The 18167-nt window shown below is 40.7% G+C and overlaps 2 protein-coding genes and 1 long non-coding RNA gene across 8 annotated transcripts; 1 reads left to right on the top strand and 2 right to left on the bottom strand.

Annotated features, from left to right (window-relative positions):
• Positions 1–906: 906 nt before the first annotated feature.
• Positions 907–6894, bottom strand: gyg2 (glycogenin 2). Of its 3 annotated transcripts, none has more exons than XM_057028158.1 (9): positions 5628–6894; positions 5345–5519; positions 5101–5275; positions 4389–4551; positions 3747–3873; positions 3222–3414; positions 2541–2657; positions 1750–1896; positions 907–1670 (listed from the first exon to the last, which is right to left on the bottom strand). In XM_057028158.1, exons 1-9 carry the CDS (start codon positions 5722–5724, stop codon positions 1545–1547), a joined length of 1320 nt encoding a protein of 439 aa, XP_056884138.1. In that variant the 5' UTR covers positions 5725–6894; the 3' UTR covers positions 907–1544. The 3 variants fall into 3 exon arrangements, with proteins under 3 accessions (XP_056884138.1, XP_056884137.1, XP_056884139.1); XM_057028157.1 differs by having other exon boundaries at positions 907–1673; positions 5628–6668; XM_057028159.1 differs by having other exon boundaries at positions 907–1673; positions 5345–5483; positions 6412–6662.
• A 386-nt stretch (positions 6895–7280) lies between these two features.
• Positions 7281–15642, bottom strand: cd99 (CD99 molecule). Of its 4 annotated transcripts, XR_008949680.1 has the most exons (12): positions 15349–15620; positions 14345–14377; positions 13965–14009; positions 13647–13685; positions 13496–13543; positions 12384–12449; positions 11702–11743; positions 11484–11504; positions 8952–9068; positions 8821–8871; positions 7708–8602; positions 7281–7594 (listed from the first exon to the last, which is right to left on the bottom strand). XR_008949680.1 is itself a non-coding variant. In XM_057027329.1 (11 exons), exons 1-11 carry the CDS (start codon positions 15407–15409, stop codon positions 8574–8576), a joined length of 552 nt encoding a protein of 183 aa, XP_056883309.1. In that variant the 5' UTR covers positions 15410–15620; the 3' UTR covers positions 7281–8573. The 4 variants fall into 4 exon arrangements, 2 of the variants coding, with proteins under 2 accessions (XP_056883309.1, XP_056883310.1); XM_057027329.1 differs by having other exon boundaries at positions 7281–8602; XR_008949681.1 differs by lacking the exons at positions 7281–7594; positions 7708–8602; positions 8821–8871; positions 8952–9068 and adding exons at positions 10279–10852; positions 10898–11156 and having other exon boundaries at positions 15349–15642.
• Positions 15643–15863: 221 nt separating this feature from the next.
• LOC130522694 (uncharacterized) lies at positions 15864–17340 on the top strand. Its single transcript, XR_008949682.1, has 2 exons — positions 15864–16133; positions 17090–17340. It is a non-coding gene; the product is annotated as an uncharacterized LOC130522694 (long non-coding RNA).
• Positions 17341–18167: the final 827 nt, after the last annotated feature.

Raw genomic sequence — 18167 nt, 5'->3', positions numbered from 1 at the left:
ATCTCCCATTCCTTTTTCAGACCTTAATGAATGAGGCAGCCAAGGGAAACTGGGGATTTATCTCAGATCTGCGCTCGCCCTTTAATCTGGAGAATCAGAGAGGAGCAGGAGCCGCTCGGCGGTGGGCAGCAAACGTGCCAGGTTGCCTCTCTAAGCAATCATCAGCATCAGCATCATCATCCGTCTATGTCAGCCCCTCAGCTGCCCAACTGCCTTTATCCTCCCATGTCTCTGTCACCACATTAAGGGAGGGACTCCTGTGAATATTACATTCAGCAGGGGCCCAGTGAAAGAAGATCACGCCGCATACTGGTGGAAACTGCAGTCCGGGACATCCGACAGTCCGACAAGGTCTGAGGGTGTTAATGGAGGAGCGACATTGCCCCCTAGTGGATGAACTAAACCAGCATGTACTTGCTGACAGTGCTACAATGAGGAGAATCATACTGCTTGCGCATGTTTTTGTATGCTAACGTGCTGCAATTTGGAAATAACTATTCTATACCTACACGAAATTTAGAAATTGTTTTCAAGAGTACTGCCGAGGCGCCTTTAAGCAAGATACCAACCTCGCTCAGCTTGGTTGTCCAGGGCAGCTTACTCACTTACACTTACAGCACCTTGCATGCATGTGTATGCGTTCTTTGTATGTTCATATATATTGCAGGTATCATGCGTGCAATAACCAGAGAGTAACTCTTAACCGAGTTGTAAATAATTGTGGTAAAAGTGGGACATTAAAAATACAAGGAAAACCTCTTTAATGTGTACAATATGAATTCTGGTATTTTTTTTGTTCAGAATAAACCATGTGAAGGCACAGACATCTGATTTATTATCCTACAATAATCATATATATACATATATATATATATTGAGCCAACTTTGATTCTTGAACTACAAAAGGTCCCTAGCAAGCATGCTGTTTATTTCATGTAACCCGATCTTTTCCATACAAGTCTGGTAATCTTTTTACCTTGATTCAGTGTCGCAGAGCTGTATTTTTCAAATACACACACACACACACACACACACACACACACACACACACATACACACACATAAATCCTGCTCATTATCTGTATAAGGAGCTTATTGAGCTGTGATACTTTTAAATTAAAGGACTTCCTTTCCTGAATATTTACAGGATGAATGGGACAGGAAAAGAATAATAAAGCAGATCAAAACAGGTGCAGAGAACAAAAATTGTGGATTGTGTTGCAATAAGACACAAGTAAAAGTACAAGTGAAATAATACATTTGGGCCTGTAGCCTGACTGTCTATATAAGCATATTATATAAGTACATTTGTAGGTAAAAGTAATTCTACGAAAATGGATAGTAAATGTTACTGCAGCATAAAAGTAAACGTTCTATTTGCCCAGGCTATCTCTGAGTTTCATATTTCTACTGTCCCATTCTGGTTCAACTGTCAGTGTTACCTCATCTGAGACAGAAATATGAATTTGTTCATCTTGTTATGTGTTTGTCAAACTAAAATTGTGTGCTGTCCACATTCCAGACTGAAGTGTGTTGACTTCAGGTTAATCCAGGAAACGGTCCAGCATCTTCTGGATGTTTCGAAAGGCATCCTTGCCCAGGTAGTCAGCCTGCCCGGCCTCCCAGCGCCGACGATGCTCCAGCTCGTCGACCTCTTTATCTGTAACCGCCTGCTGCAATGAAGACAACCAGCATCAAAGGGATTTGTTCACAGGAAAGGCTACATTCCAGAAAGGTGCGATGCTTTACATCTTCTGCTGTGGGGTCCACAGTGTCCACGCGGTCAGTGCCGTCCTCCAAGGCCTCCGGCTCCTGGTCATCGCCCCCAGATTGTTCCACCGGTGCATCATATGTTGCCGCAGTCATCAATGCTCTCTCATTAATGCACTCTGCATGCTAAAGCACAATTAGCAGCATTGTTGCCGAGCAGCAATGATGGATGTTCACAGGCATTGTAATTCCCGAGGGCGTATCTTTCCAGGCTAAACACATAAACTATAAGTATTAACTCAGTGCATCATGGTGAAATGAATTTTAGCAACAAAGCTCAGAGGCAGATAATGAGCCCTGTGTTCAATGTTCTCTCTGCCCCAGTCGACACAGTCATGCAGAACTACCCATAAATTAAAAATCTCTTCAACTGGAATTAACAGGAGGCACTTGAGCTGCCTAATAACCACAGTGATGTATTATAAACACAGTCTGTACTTATAGAGGCACTCATTAGGCTAATTAATTGATTGATTGTCAAATATTCCTAACAACTTCTTATTTGGCTTCACAGCATACGTTTGACTTTAAATCAAGTCTCTTTCATCTGATTTCACTGATCTCAGTTTGGGTTCTTGGATTTTTCGGGATTTTTCCATTAACAATTTGCATTTCTGCTATTCCAACAGAAGGAAGGTTTTCACATCGTGTCACAGATTTGAAGAATCCCACATATGAAATCAGCAGATAAATGAATTCGTGGTTGATAAGCAGCAGCAGCACAAAGCAAGAAATGAGACAAAAGTAAAAATGTGTGCCTCTCATCTCACCGTGTCTGGTTCAGGCTGTAAATAAAGCTTTTCGAAAGTATTTGAGAAATGGGCAAGCAGTGAGCTGGAGGTGTCCAAACTTCCTGTAAAAGCCGCTTCGGATTTGTGTTCATGGACCTGAAAAAAAAAAATCAAGGGATACTGTTGAACCTGAAAGCTGTTATTTAAACTCCCGCAGTGGCAGTCCAGTAATATCATGGTGAACTAAATCACGGTCCAAAATTGACAGATCTGGTTCACCACAAAGTAACTGTTGATTTTCGTGACAGCATAATCCAGCAGCAGAATATCCACTTTTGCAGCTGCACATATGGAGGAAAAGTCTTCAGAAGTTGATAAAAAAGGGTCACGGCTCACAGAAGGGAGGCAATAAACACACATTTTACACAGCAGATCTTTGCTTTTTAACTGCCAATGCCAGAAGCCCTTCACTGCACCTATATTTCCTTCTCCTCCATCAGATATGATGAATATTATGTTCTCCACAACCATCTAAATGATTTCAGCCTGGACCAGGTCAGTGGGCTCCTTTTAAATACAGAAGTCTAATCTGAACAGCAGAAATCTCCCATAATGACCCTTTCAGGACCTTGATTACATAATCAGTTAATGATAAGTCACCTTCTATTGACCCTTTTTATTTGACAAGCAAAAGGAAGTGGCTTTCTGAGATGTTGCTACCTGTTTTGGTGGCTCCACATTCTGATGGAAGTCTTTCTCTGGCGGAGGTGACGTCGTGTGACTGAGGTATTCCTTCCACCACAGGGATACGAAGTGATCCATGCAGGGTGGCTGACCTTCCTTTTTAAAGCTGCTGGAGCTCCAGGGTTTAACTGCTCCGGTGAAATGAAAAATTTTTGCACTGTGACCAAACCTGCAGTTAGAAAAACAGCAGAAACACTTTTGTGCATTGCAGAATTTCCTTTCTGCTCATTATAAATGAGTGCATTTCACTTTTTTAGCCTTCATTTTTTGCAATTTAAATGTCGTTTATTTGGGAAGCAAATGTTACGTTCCTTGCAAATAGAAGAGCAAAAAATATTTACAGACCATCATTTATTAGTACAAGAACGTTTAAAATGTTGTAGTCCCACAGGAGGTTACGGGTACATGCTGGAAAAGAACCTTTCACTTTAACTTAAAATTCATTTATATTCATGATACCACAATAAAGTTCAAGTAATTCAACTGGGCAGCAACACTCACTGTTGGAAGGCAGGCAGGTAGCTGTAAACACAGCTGCTGCTCAGGTTGTAGACAAACGGCAGATGTTTGGTGATGTCGGCCACTGGCCAGCTACTGAAGAAGCTGTTCAGCAGGCCCTGGTCCCCTCCTGACAATCAACCAATAAACACACAGCGCTCAATTCCCCTCAATTGATTTTAATCCCCAAAAATCAACAGAAAAAGATGGTAAATAACTTGATTGGAGCTCGTTGACAGAAATCCCCTCCCAGCGTGATGAGCTGAGATCAATAAAGCCAACAGAAAGAGTAATTTGGGATCCTGTTTTATTGCCAGGACGTATTGACACAAAACAACCTAGCGGAAAAACAGTAATTGAAAAATGCTAATGATCCAGAAATGTGCTTAAACACAGCAAGCCGGAAAAATGGCTCGATTTCCGGTGATCCAACTGTAGGGAAGAGAAACAACTTTATTTGAAGAAAAACACACCACTTATCGAACCGCTGTATGGACGTGGCTGTCTTGCAGCCTGCTCTCTGCAGTCGCTGTCTCACTTTTTGAGCACAATAAAAGCAGAGCAGAACAGTCCCAGTGTCCCACCGTGACACAATAGTGTGCACATTCTAAGAATATTTGAGGTGGTGGTGAGGAGGTGAGTTACCATCAAAGCTGCCATGCTGCAGAGCGTGAGCCCGGAGGCTGGCGTGGGTTTGAAGGGAGGGTTGGAAAACAAACACCCCAGAGTTGAAGCAGTCGGGCCAGCCCGGATCTGGAGCCGCTGAGAGCTCGTCACGCTGGAAAAGCTCGTCCACGTTATCCAGAACCTGAGAGGAAACAGGTCCATCACTGAGTTTATCTGGATGATAAAACCGCAGATCTGGCTTTAATGTTTTACGTAACGCCCGTTGCTGAGGTTTAACTGTGCATATATCCTGCTGGTAAACTGCACATCTAATTTCCATATATCATATCCATGGATGAAATGGATTTATGGGTGACCTTAAGCCCTTGTGTTTGCTGATCTGAGCCTACAGCAGCTCCGCTGCTAACGTGACATGTTTGCTCTGACTAAACACTAAAACAACTCGCAGTTCAGGGAATGTATGGATGACCCTGCTAAAGGTCGTCTGCTGGGTTCTTTGTGTGGACTAATCAAGGATACAGCCTGGTGAGGATGAATGCAGCAGATCCCCCATCGACGGGATGGAAAAAAGAAAAAGCACGTTCTAATAAAACGTTCTCTTTAACGATCTGTTCTTAGCTGTATACCATTAGAAATCTAATATTGAAAGACATTTATGAGGTCTCAAATGTAACAATACCAGTGTGTGAAGTCCTCACTACACTTACTGCGGTTGCCATGGTGAACTCACCAGCGTGTCGGCGTCCAGGAACACGCATTTGCTGTACTGAGTCAGGGTCCAGCAGTGAATCTTGGTGAAGGTGATGCCAAGCTCAGGACGTCCCAGAGAGGACAGGTGCAAACTGTCCCCGCTCTCGATCCTGTCCACCATGATGACCTCATCAAAGACGCTGTGGAGGGCGCCCCTGGTGGAGTAAAAGATCGCACCGGTTCGCTAATCCGGCGTAACAGTGGTGAAGAGAAGCGTTGCTCACCTGGACTGTTCTGACACGTTTGGAGTGACCATGACCACGACGCTGCGGGTCGTCCCGTGGCGCCTCAAGCTCCTCGCCACCACCACGGCTCCCATGCAGTAAGAGTCAGACGTGACCAGAGTGACGAAGGCTTCGCCAGCTTCACCAACAGACAGGAATTGGGAGTTAGCTACTGCTACACGTGCATCAGAAAAAAGGTGAGGTCAGCTCTTGGAGCGGCTCACAGAGACAGCAACCCAGTCCCACAGGGACCGAAATCCAGCCTCCAGGTTTTCTATCTTACCAGGACGGAAGGCCTTTGCCAAAATGGGATTCCAGATTTTGATGACTTTGGAATTGAGGTGTCCCTGTCTGTGTGCTCTGCAGACACCTGGAGCCATTTTCAATAGTGATTGAAACTAAAACGGTTATTTTGCAACAGGTCGTTGACGTGATGTGGATTCCTTGCGTGTCATTTTATTTGGACATTTGTTGAGTTGGTTGGTCAGATAGTTGGAATTTCCAAAGACTACTTGGTGGATTATTGTCAGGGCGGAGAAGGAATAAACCAAAGAGGCAGATATAGGGGTGGCTGTTGGTGAAGGTACATAGTCTACTCAGTTCCTTGGTATCTCTGCTGCTGGTCAGTCTGTGCCGAACGTCCCGTCTTCCTTGAGGTTAACTCTTCCCGAGGAGCCATCCCAGTGATCAAGGCAATCTTGAAGGCGTTATCGTTAATAAGATAAATCCGGAGTCGAGTGCGGGTGGCAGTTTTAGGGCCTGCCTCCTTTTTTTCCCCAAAACAACCTTTGGGCTTTGTGCTGTAAAATGATTTAAGTGTGGAGGAGCCGAGAGAACCAGCTCCGATTTCGAGTCAAACTGGGTCACTCCAGAGTTGTTCTGCATAATTCAGCGAGCTGAGAGAAGCTTGCAGTTGTGTTTTCCAGGGTCACGGCAGCAACACTGGCAGATTTGGGCAGTTTGCCTTTTATTTATTAAACCAACCTTGTCAACAAGCCGACCTGAAGGATTTTTTTTTTTTTTTTAACAATTCTAGTTGCACATTTAGATGAAACAAAATCACATACCTGACATTCTGCAACCTTCTGCAAGCCCAATCTTGAATGATTCACACAGGCGGCAGCTTCACCTTCGAATCATGATACCAGAAGCTTATTTAAAGTATCGAGATGGATCATAGTTTCCACTCTTCAGCATGAAGCCACATTCAGTTTTGTTTTGGGGGGGGTTCTCCTGTCTGCAGAGTCCAGTCCGTCCGTGTTGGCGCCTGTGTTTGCTCAACTCGTCGTTCAACAGGAGCAGGTCATTGTGCAACAGACGCAATCGCTGCAGCCTGCTGCCTAGGGACTCACTTTCCACATGTTTGAACAGCCATTCCATGAGATTTTACCCAATAGTATTCCTCAAATGTCTGGTTTAGGTTCAACATATAATTTTAAATACAACTACTGTTTTGCCAAAATAATTTGCAACTGGCTTTATTTTTAGCAGCCAAGCTGACTCTAGACTGTCGGACTAAGATCTATCATGTTCATTCTCTTCATTTATCTCTGCTTCTGTAACCTTTATGTGTTATTGAAGGTCAAAACCATTTCTGCTAAAGTGACTTGTTTGTGAGGCAGTGCTGACGCCTAGTGGTTAGAATGCGTATTACAGACACCTTAAAGTGTCTGACCTTTACGTTCCTGATCAAAATACAGTGCTTAGATCGCCAGTGTCACTACTGCACTACAGTTAAATTAATCTTATTGTTGCGTGATGAAAAATTTCCAAATTTTTCATTATTATTAAAACATGTCAGGTGGGGAATTCCTAAAGAATGCAAATGGATGATTTACTACTAGTGTTTACGGCTTCAACACAAAACAAATGAAAACTTTAATAACTATAAAGGTATTCATTTAGATTTGTATTAAATATTTAAAAAAAAGAGTCCTTTAAACTGTACAACACCATTTTATTGGGGGCTAAATTGAACAAACACAAACGTTACATTGAGCCGATGAATTTATAAAAATAAACTTCATGGTGAGAATCGTGGCACTAAAAAGCAGCATAAAAGTCCAAAGGGAAGTTCAGAAGGCTCGCTCTGGAGTATTTACAGCTCTCTAGAACCTTTCATCAGTTACAATAAAGGTATGCACACACAAAAAGATGGAATCACCACATTCAATATTATGCATAGATAAAGGTAATAATCATAACTGCAGATCAAGTGCATCCATCAGCATGTTGGTGGATGTTTCCAAACTATAAAAAGGAAACAGTCTTGTTAGTCTGTAATATACCTGATGAACGTGTAAATGTCAATATCTTTCAGGTCAAGAGTTTGTAGAAAACCCTTTTGTACCAACTCAACTCACTTGGAAAAGGTGAGCGATGTGTGCCGCCTTGTTTGTGCTGCTTTAAGAAAACACTGACTAACGGATCCTCAAGTGTTGAAGTGCACAAAGTTAGAACCAACAGTCCCACACGCAGAGTACTGAACAGTCACAACAGCCCCATTAAACTATAGCCTATAGTGCTCACATCAGAATTACCCAAAACAGAATCCTTCCATTGGATTTATATCCAGGCAAATGATTATTCAAAAGGAAAAGATATTATAGTTAAAAGTGGGGAAAACATAGAAAAAAAATAGGTAGAAAATAGGTTTACACTTCCCAATTAAGAGTTATTCATTTAATTTTCCTAAAATTCTGGACATTTCACAGTTTTTGGGGTTGTCAGAATCTTGATATCAGTTCAGCTTTATTTATATAATGTCTATTTATCAAGCTTGTTTCTAGGCAGCTGAACAAACATCTGTGATGGATACCAGAAATATTTTATCTGATTAAAATGGCTAGGCAATTAAATGTAAACCTTAATACTTTTACCTAACATTCTGAGGTTTATGCGTGAAGAAAATAATTTCTATTCTCACAGAGCTCAAAGAAATGAAAACATGCTTCTTCTGATCCGCGATAGACTAAACATTTAACAAGGAAAAGGAGAAAAAAGTGTACAGTAGTTACACACCAACAGAGCATGTAAAGACAGTTCATCATTCATTGAATGTATCAAAGCAGGTTAATGATGCAGGAGTTATTTGAGAAAAGAAAATCAACGTTTTCAAGTTTGGCTTTAGTTGTAGTTTCAATGAATGCAGACTCTTAAAAGAGAGAGAGAGAGCCACTTTGGACACCTTAACGTTGAATTAGGTTGCTTTGCCTTGTGCAGAACAGGTCTAGGATGTCTTGAGCAGGTTACTGTACACTGGAAGAGTAAAACAAAGAAAATTAAATGTCAACGGTGAATCTAATTCCTGCCAGGTTTACTACCACTATTCGCCACTAGGTGTCACTATACAATTGTTGCGTAAAAAAAGTCAGACACATTTCGTTGTAATTTGTATAATCATGAAAATTAGATTAGGTCAGGATTTAATTTAAATTGTCAATTTGCATAAAAATTAAACAAAAACAAACATGTACCTTGGGGATCGGGCTGTCCCTGTTGTTCTTTACCTCTTTCCGGATCCTCCCCTGAACAAAACACGATTCGTCAGTATATTTTTAAACAGGGTTACATGAAATTGAACATGGGGTTTTCCATCCATACTGACCCCCCTGTATCTTGAAGCAGAGCTTTTTCTTCTGGTAAGCAAAGTAACTGGATGCTGCTCCGACCACAGCGACTCCGATAGCGCTGATAATCCCAGCAAGAGGTCCAGCTGAAGCTTCTGTAGGACCAGAACCAAAAGGTAACATTAGAGCACAACGAGTCAAACTTTAGTAATCCTCTGAGGCTGATGTTGTCCAATTTTGCAGCAAGTCATGTTTCATCCCTTTTTTTTTTGCATATTTTTTCCACATAAACAGGTTTTAGCTCCTTGTTTTCTACCACTGGGAGGAGCAGCTGAAAGCTCTACAGTGAAGGTGTGGTTTTTTTTGCAGGGGTTACAGAACGGCACGGGAACTCAAACTCATAACTGCTGTTATTGTAACAGCAGTTAAATAAACAAATTAGAGATTGAGAGTAGGATAAAGAGCTGGACGCTTATTATAAAAGGTTTTAAAAGCTGAATAAGAATGGTGGTGGTTTAAAAGAGTGAACACACCCAGTGAGGGTGGGATTACATTTCAGTGACTCATGAGGGAGAGGTGTGTCTCCTGAGGGTGAGTTGTCCTAAACTAGGGCGTCGCCTGCACATGAAACAGACAGAGAACATAGCTGGGCCTGCAGCACGATTTAGTGCCCGAGAACGTTGGAACAACGGGAGCGATTTGGTCTCTGACGACTGATAAAGAACGACGTATTAGAGAAGCGCTTGAAAGATGTTTTTAACCACCTCAACAACATCAAACTCAAAATGTTGATGTTCATCATCAATCTAATGGACCGTTTATAAAAGTCATACTGCACCAGCACTTGTGTTTTGCTTTTCATTTTAAAAGTTAGTATATACTATTTTCATCATAATGATTTTCAATATATTCAAAATTCACACAAACAAACATTGAATATTGATTTTTTTGTAGTAAACTTGACATTTTGTTGCATTACAACATCTTGTATAGCCAGTCATCTGTAAAAGGATCAATTATTAATCTACTTCACTAGTGCTAACTATATTCTGACCAATATGAGAATGTCATTTGAACAGATTTTACAATTGAGGGTTTAAGAAAACTTTATCCGAAGTCCAGTAGAAATCATCACAATCACCATAATTGTGTGTATATATGTGGCAACTGAGGTATTTTGAATCCAGGTATTTGCTGTTACTTAAATACTTTAAAAAAAAATAACTTAAAATGAATTTTATTGTTATGCAGTGACAATATTTCCCATAAATCAAGAACAATGCATTTCCACCGAAGTGAGAAAACACACCCTGGTGTTGAGCTTCTCCGTCTATTCATCCTTGTATAAATGAACACAAATTCCAGTTATTCTACTGGTCTGTTTTATTCATTAAAACAACTTCCACTGTGATCCTCCCACCAGCGTTACAAATTGCAACAAGTTACATCTTCAAACAACCCACCCAAGGAAATAAATATTCCCCCCGCGAACAACAGCGGCATTGAAAGTCCTCAGCTGATCAACCCAGAAAGATGAGAAGCTTCTAACAAAAAAGCATCAAGCTGCTAAGGTCCAGCTCTCCTTGAGTCTCACAACAGTGTAAATGTGCGCTATGTAAAGAATGTGTTCAGATCTGGAAGGAAGTGCAGAAAGCAGGCGTGTCCCGACAACAGAAAGAATATAGACTGACACTTTGATTTTCCGCATGTGCAAACACATTATTTCCTAAAACAAATGCGCTCCATATCCTTTAAATAATCCAAAATTCAATCTAGTAACTTGACAACAGTTAAAACTGTAAAATAATAAAGGAATCATTCTGAACAGACATTGAAATTTGAGACTTATTTCCCTCCGAAAACCACTGTTGCAACCCTAGTTTGACCCATTTGCCAGATTCAGAGAAACTTTATGCTGGTAATACCGCAGTTACGAAAGTAACTTTAAATAACTCCACAGAAACTTGAAAAGGAAAACCACAAGCCCACATCCCTCACATCATCTAAAATACACCACGACTTCCCTCCCGATGTTCTCAAACACCTGTTTCCCGTCAACGTGACACTAAAGCTTGTAAACCTCAGGACCGACCAACCGGTTCAGGGTAAAGTCTGCAGGAGTTGCAGGGCCCTTTCTAACAATGGCTCAATGGTTTGCTTTAAGTTGGAAATCCACAAAAACAACTCCTCTGGCATGTTAGCATTTAGCATCTTCAGGATTTGGCCCCACAGAAGGTCGGGATCTGCAACGACACAGACATCGTAGCAGGTTTTTAGCCAAAGGAGCCACAGCCAGGGCTGCTAACATGAAGTGGGAAAGTGAAGCAGCTCATTCCTCAAACACTAATCAGCGCTCCAGCAGAGAGGAAATGACAACTTGTGCAAATCCAGATGAGCCATCCGTGGAAATATAACACACCACCATTGAGCACAACTGCTGCTTCAATAACAAACAACTGCAGCAGGACAGGAAGCAGGAAACAATTGATGAGCGCGCAGAAGCCGTGAGGTTCCACAGGAAAACAACAGGAAACAAAAACACTCAAACAAAAACACTCAAACAAACGTACCTTGAGGTTGATCGGCACCACCTGGAATAAGAGAGGAGCTAATCAGTGGAGTCTCAAACACACCACATAAATCCAGGGTGCAAAATACTGTCAGGTGACTTGTGTAAATAAATGTTTCCACAGTAATATGCTAGTTCGGGTCTAACAATCTGTGCCGTGTGAACCTACAATAAAAACTCTTGTTTGTTGCAATTTTTAAGGTCAAAATAATCGCGTACCTTGAGTATCGTGCCCAGCATTCCCAGCACCCCCTGATCGCCCTGAAAGACAAAAGGTCGGGGTTTATATATCTGTTATTGTTGTGTCCTGCAGATCTGAACAGCAGTCATGTGGCTGTAATTACAATGGGAGGACTTGTGTGGGTTTTTATTCATTTCCCAGTCTTTGGTTGCTCATTCCTTCCATCCTCTGACTGAAGAGTGCACACAGACCAAACTTTCCAAGGGTTTTAGAACCCTTTCTTTGAATGTACAATCAGGGAAAAGATGTTCTAAATCTGCTTGCTCTTAAATTTAGGGGGGGGGGGGGGGTTGTTGTCTTTGTCCAGTTTTAGTAGAACACAATGCTTTACAAACTTGACAAGAACACAAGCACTGTTACTAAAACTACAGGTACACACACATAAAAGTGTCAGTGAAATGTAAAATTGGCTACTTCGACCATTCTGTTAAGTGGGTTTTAAATGCTAACTCTCTGCTTGGCTCTCCTTCTACACCAACCATTACTGGAAAAAAGATTGTATTTATAGCACTTTCAGGTTTGAATATCTTTCATCTTTCATAACTAATCCTTAAAGTAGGTAAGTGTATTTCTCCGTGAAGGCCTGGCCGTTGCAGCATTTGATCGAAGTGACTGAGCTTTGAAGTAAAAGAATAAAAGGAACTGGTGCTGACATCTTACCTCCCTCAGGTTTGTAATCCCCTTTACCCACTTCAAACAGGTCTGCGTCACCGAACGTTCCACCAGCTTTTGGGAATAAACCACAGAATTAATTAAAAAAGAACTCTCGCACATTACAGGCGAACTCAAAAAACTCTTAGTGTGACGTCTCGTGAAATAAGCTGAAGACTCACCGCCTCCAAAATTGGGTTTGTCAAAAGTGTTTCTTTTAAAAAACAGGTAACTTTGTAATTCCTACAGAAAGCACAACTGAGTGCAACATTATCCACCCCTGGTCTTTGTTGTGGTCGATTATTCTGCCAAACCGGACCCTGAATTGTCCTGTCTTGGTCTCCTTAACTCAGCTTTTTCTCTCCAGGACTTTTTCTGTGAGTTTATCTCATTTTCTATGATTTTGGCAGCACAGCACCTACTTATAAGTAATCCAACACATCATCACACGGTGCCCATCACACAACTTTTAACGTTATCAGCATAATAGGGTGGGTCACACAACTGGCTAAACAACTGTGTCATGTTTCACAGTCCTGCTGTTGTCAGCTGTGTTTGAAAGTGTGAAGCATTACTGGAGCTCATACTTTCATCTAGGATCTTCTCATATTTTAGCTAGTAGTGTTGCGCAACCTTTTAAACACCCGGCCGTGATGCCAGACCATCCCAACTCTGGACAAGTTAAGTAAATCAAATGCAAAAATAAAATGTTTATAAAAATGTAATCAATAAATTGCAAATGCGCAGTGCAAACGTCTCTCCATGAATGTAAACCATGTAACGTTTAAGGACAGGAACACCACAATGGGGTAGTTCTCCACGTGAACAAGGGAAGGGTAAATGAGGGGTAAAGCACCACTCATTAACCCCCCAGAATGCTTCATAGTACCTCTTCCCCAATGGCCAAAAACCCGCTAATATCCGGCTTTCATGGCTGGTGGGAATGAGTACGACTGGCAGTCACTCCCCTGCCATACAGTCGGCTCTAGCTTCGGTCGGAAAAAGTACAAAGGCTACTGTGGGAAATTTGCGATCTTTCTCTGGTAAACAATCCCAGACGGCATTAAAATACTAAGTTTAGGTCTGTAAAACAAATACTTAAACATGAAATGAAAACTCACCTCCTCCTGGTTTTGGTGGGGCAACAGGAGGTTTGTCGGGTTTGGGGTCTGGTGGTGAGAAAATACTAAGTTAATGCTTAAAGAACCAAAACATACTGTACTTTTGGAGATATACCAGACATAACTTTGAGATACTTTAAAGAAAGTTTACCTGGATTAAGAGCATCCTCCAAGTTTAGATCAAAGTTACCTACGACAAAAGACCAAAAAATAAATAAAACACATGTGAAATATCAAATATCCAAATAGCTCCTAAAGTGTGAACTATAGTCATGGGTTTAATTCCCTTTCTCACAAGATGACTGAGTGTAACCTAGCAACCGGATGATGACAACAGGAAAATAGAGCAGTGATTACACTACAAAAATAAGAGGAGTTGTCTACTTCTCTTATGACCATTCTCAGACCCTGACAAACTATTGAGTTTATAGTTGAAAGACTACAAGACATAAGATAAAGAGATACAAACCATCAGTTTTGGGCTTCTGGGTGACCTTGGGCTTTTCAGTTGGTGCTATGGGGGAAAAAAGACAATAGTTCTGTTAACATTTCTGAGGCAGAATCATTTTGCCAGCAATTTAACCAAAAATTAAGACCGACCAGAAGTTAAAATAATCCAATCGATCGCTTTATACTAGTGAATAGTTTCCATAGAATCCCCCATACTATAAAGCGTCTATGATTTCAGTGAGTACCTAACGTGTTATCAACATTGTTGACATTCATTTATGGAAAATAAGTGATGTAAAACTGATCAGACATGACCAGCGCTTAAATTATTAAGTGATCCAAATGAGGAAGAGGATGTGCGTGTGTGTGTGTGTGTGTGACGGATTGACAATCACTTACCATCATTATCAAAAAAATCAGCCAAGTCCAGATCTATACAAGGATGACAATAGGAACATTACAGATCAACATGTATGAACAGCACTGAAGCATATTCCAGCTGCAACAACGGCTCTCACGTGCAATTCCTCTCAATCCAGATGTGGATGTGAGCTGTCTGTGGGGTTTTACAATGGGGTGCAGGTTGTGTTTAGCCGTTGCCATGACAGTTTTGAAATGTCAGTCATGACTAAAACATCACTTCCCCCGCAAAATGGCAAGCTATGCTGTCCTTGATGCACAAAACCACAGTTGCACTTTCCGTGTATCTCAGCGTCAGGATGAAAGCAGCTCTGAGATCTCCACTTATGCAGATTTTTAAGATAAACAGTGAAAATTCTTTCCATTTTGACAGGATGTGACCGACCAGGGGGAAAAAAACATTTTCCTACTATCCCAGCCCAACAGACATCATGCCATTTAATCATGCCTGTGGTTTCCTGTTACAATAAGCTATTAAAACTAAAATATGGCTGAAATACTTGAAACAACTTCAGCTCAGCACAGTTCTCTGTTTGAGACATAAAGCCAATTATTCATAAATACTCAGTAAAATAGGTTATAGTCATATATATTACAAAACCCACTTTAGACAACCAGGTGGTTAAACTATAAGTATGGAACAAAAGGTTTTACATCTGTAGAGCCAACGGTGCTGATCAATGATCTCCTGAGAAATGCGCGTTTACAGTGTCTCTTTTTAAAATCAATTTCTTTATATCTGGATGCAAATCCCAGCAGATGCCACAGACTTTGACACAAGCTAAAGATAAGGAGTTGCACATTTGACGTTTCTGTCTAAAATCAATTGTAAATAAGCGTAGGTAACATATATAAGTGGTTTGCGATCTGCAGTTTGACCTCAGCTGTACTGCAGCTTCTCCAAAAGCCGTCAGAACTTAATATAGCCATAATGCAACCGTGACATAACCTCAAACCAACGCTATTTTCCTGAACAGACCTACCTTGCGTTAATGTCCCAGCGACAAGTAAAAGCAGTGAAAGAACCTCCAGAGGAAACTTCATGTTGGCTGCAGCTTTGCAAAATTCTCGTCTACTTTTAAACTCGTTTCAAAGCGTCCCCGCTACTTTTTCCCATATATGTTTACCGACGCTTCTTTGTGCTCCGGCGGCCGGGCTGCGACACTGACTGAGCCCGCCTCGGTGTCCTGTTTCAGCCTAAAATGAGTCAACTTGGCACCCGAAGGTTACATTGGGTGTGGCAGACATGTCGAGGGGCGTTTACGGACCGGTCCTGGCTGGCATTTTAGCTCGAGTCCTGTTTGCGCAGAAAAGCGCCATCTAGTGTACCATAAAGGTAATGTCCTCAAGCAACTTGTAACGGTTTTTGGATGGGTGTGGGTCCAAGCAAGAAAAACACACCCGCAAATACACCGGGGTGTTCTTAAGTTCCGTTTAATGAGAGCAGCTCGTTACTAGGGCTCTAGGGAACACAATCCCTCATTCATAAAGAAGCACACAACACGAAAACTGTCGCTAATTAACTTAAATGAAGGGTGCAGTCATTAATATTTGCATATCTCTGCTGCAAGACATGTGCACCGCTTAAATAAATAGAGAGCGCGGGTAAGTGACATCACAATGAGAGCGACGTACGCCATCCAAAGCCCCGCCCCCTCAGACGGTCCAACCCTTAAAAACTTCTAGATACTAGATATTAGATACCAAAAGGCTCCACAGATGCAAACTTCTCGGCTCCTCTAAACGTAACAGAAATGTTCCATCTGCGGTATGTTCAGTGTGCGCTACCTCTGATGTGGCTGTTCTGAGTTTCCTTTGTCTTTTGGTCTTCTGGGTAAAGAATTGTTTGTTGCACACAAGTTTTCACACACAACCACCATGCGAGAAAAAGAAATGGTACGCCAATTAAAATCTCTTAAATTAAAACCTGCTGTAGTTAGATGTTCTGTTAAGTTTGATTTAATTAGCAGTTTGTATACAATAGGTATTTAGATGAAAGCGGTTCCACTCGGGCCTTGTTATTTTGCTGGTAAGAATTAATATAACCATTTTCAACCAGACACAGATTTACAGATTCTGTCAACCAGGGATTTACATATATTTATAAAATATCCCAGTACATTTGTAAATAGTTAACTTATAATAGTCCCTCTTTATCTCTAAAGTGCAGAAGATGTGTGACGTATAAAGAAAAACAAATTCAGCGCGCATTACATGTATTATCCAATAGAGGGCGGTATTTATAATATAATGTAGCGACCCTATTGACGACCACTTTGTATTCAAACTGAAGGTTTTAGTAACAATAGAAACGTGATTTCGACAGATTATAAAAACATTTGACAATTATATACATTTAACCCATGTAAAATACTGTTAAATAATATTTTTAAAATGACAGGAACAGATATCTTTGATGAGTGTCTTTATTAGGTCGCAAGCCTGTAATGTCAGTTTGAATTCTAATTCTTGCATGCATTTATATGTAATATTTTACAAACATTGCATGTAATAATAGACTTCTATTGAATGCGTAAATGACACATCCTTTATCAAAGAAGCTGAGACATGCTCATGATGTCAGACCATCACAGTCTAAAACAAAACAAAAAGGGTTCAATTAGTGTTCAGAAAAATGAAATGTTTTCTAAAAAATATTAATGACCATTTTTAAAGTGGGGAAATATTTGAGATGTACTCACAATGTTTTGCTAATTTTTATAGACACGGGCCAGGACCTTTGTCAGCATGTCGATCTGCTGATGTTGATTTTTAATCACTTCGCCCAGCTTCTGGATCATGTTGCTCTGGCAACCTTCAGGGTGTAGTTGGGGGGAAAAAAAAGTTCATGTGACCTCAGACAAAAGAGACATTTTCATATGAAAGATGCTGTATTGACAAAAAAGAAATGTTTTCAATAATGTGCAATATTCTAAAACACACATCATTTAACGAATAAAGCATAAAAACCTGGATTGAGAGCATCCTCCTCATTTAAACCAAAACCACCTAATAAATAAGAGATTATTGTGTATATATATGTTATTCTCTGCTTGGCAAATGTTATCAATAAAATAATAATTATTTGAAACCACCTTTCATTACATGCATGTAAATCTGAAGCAAAAGAAAGGTTTGTTCAGCTTTTGGGTGCCTCACCTCTCTTTGGGGGTTCGGGGTTTACAGGCTCTGTTTGGGGGGGGAATGAAAATTTGTTTTCAGGTCACAACAAAATCAAAAATTGATTGGAGGAGTTAAGTGATACAATAGCTGTGTCTGCTGCTCATGAGTTGCTTTTCTCTGTGATGGGTGGCTTTTACCTGGGCCAAGAGCATCTTCCAAATTGAAGCCATTGTCTTCTGAAAGGAACATTAAAACTTTATGAATCTCTCTCAAAAGTGGCAACAAAATTGTGTTGCTATGGTAAGCTTACTGATGCCGCTGCCATTAGGAGATTTGGTTGTGGTGTCTAAAATGGAAAAACAGAATTCATGAGAATGTTTCTGTAATGTAACATTTCTGTTTTTAGCATGATTGAGCTCTTAAAGTTGCAGACTGTATACACACCTTTCCGAAGCAGATCAATGATCTTTAATCCTTTCAAAAGAAAATAAACACAGTTAAGTGTTCATTCAAAACATGAGCATGGCAAAACATCAGCTCTAATCTGAGTTGTGGTTTCTATTGGGAAATTCCAGATGTGTCTAGTTTTAAGCATGTCAATTATGCCAATGGGCACAAAAATTCCCAGATTCTTGTGAATAGTTTTGTTTCTTCGCTGCATTTTTATTTTTTCATGTAT

The sequence above is a fragment of the Takifugu flavidus genome, chromosome 3 (assembly GCF_003711565.1).
Source record: "Takifugu flavidus isolate HTHZ2018 chromosome 3, ASM371156v2, whole genome shotgun sequence".
Lineage (NCBI taxonomy): Eukaryota > Metazoa > Chordata > Actinopteri > Tetraodontiformes > Tetraodontidae > Takifugu > Takifugu flavidus.
Note: the sequence above shows the minus strand (reverse complement) of the source record. Positions and strands in the feature narration are given on the sequence as shown.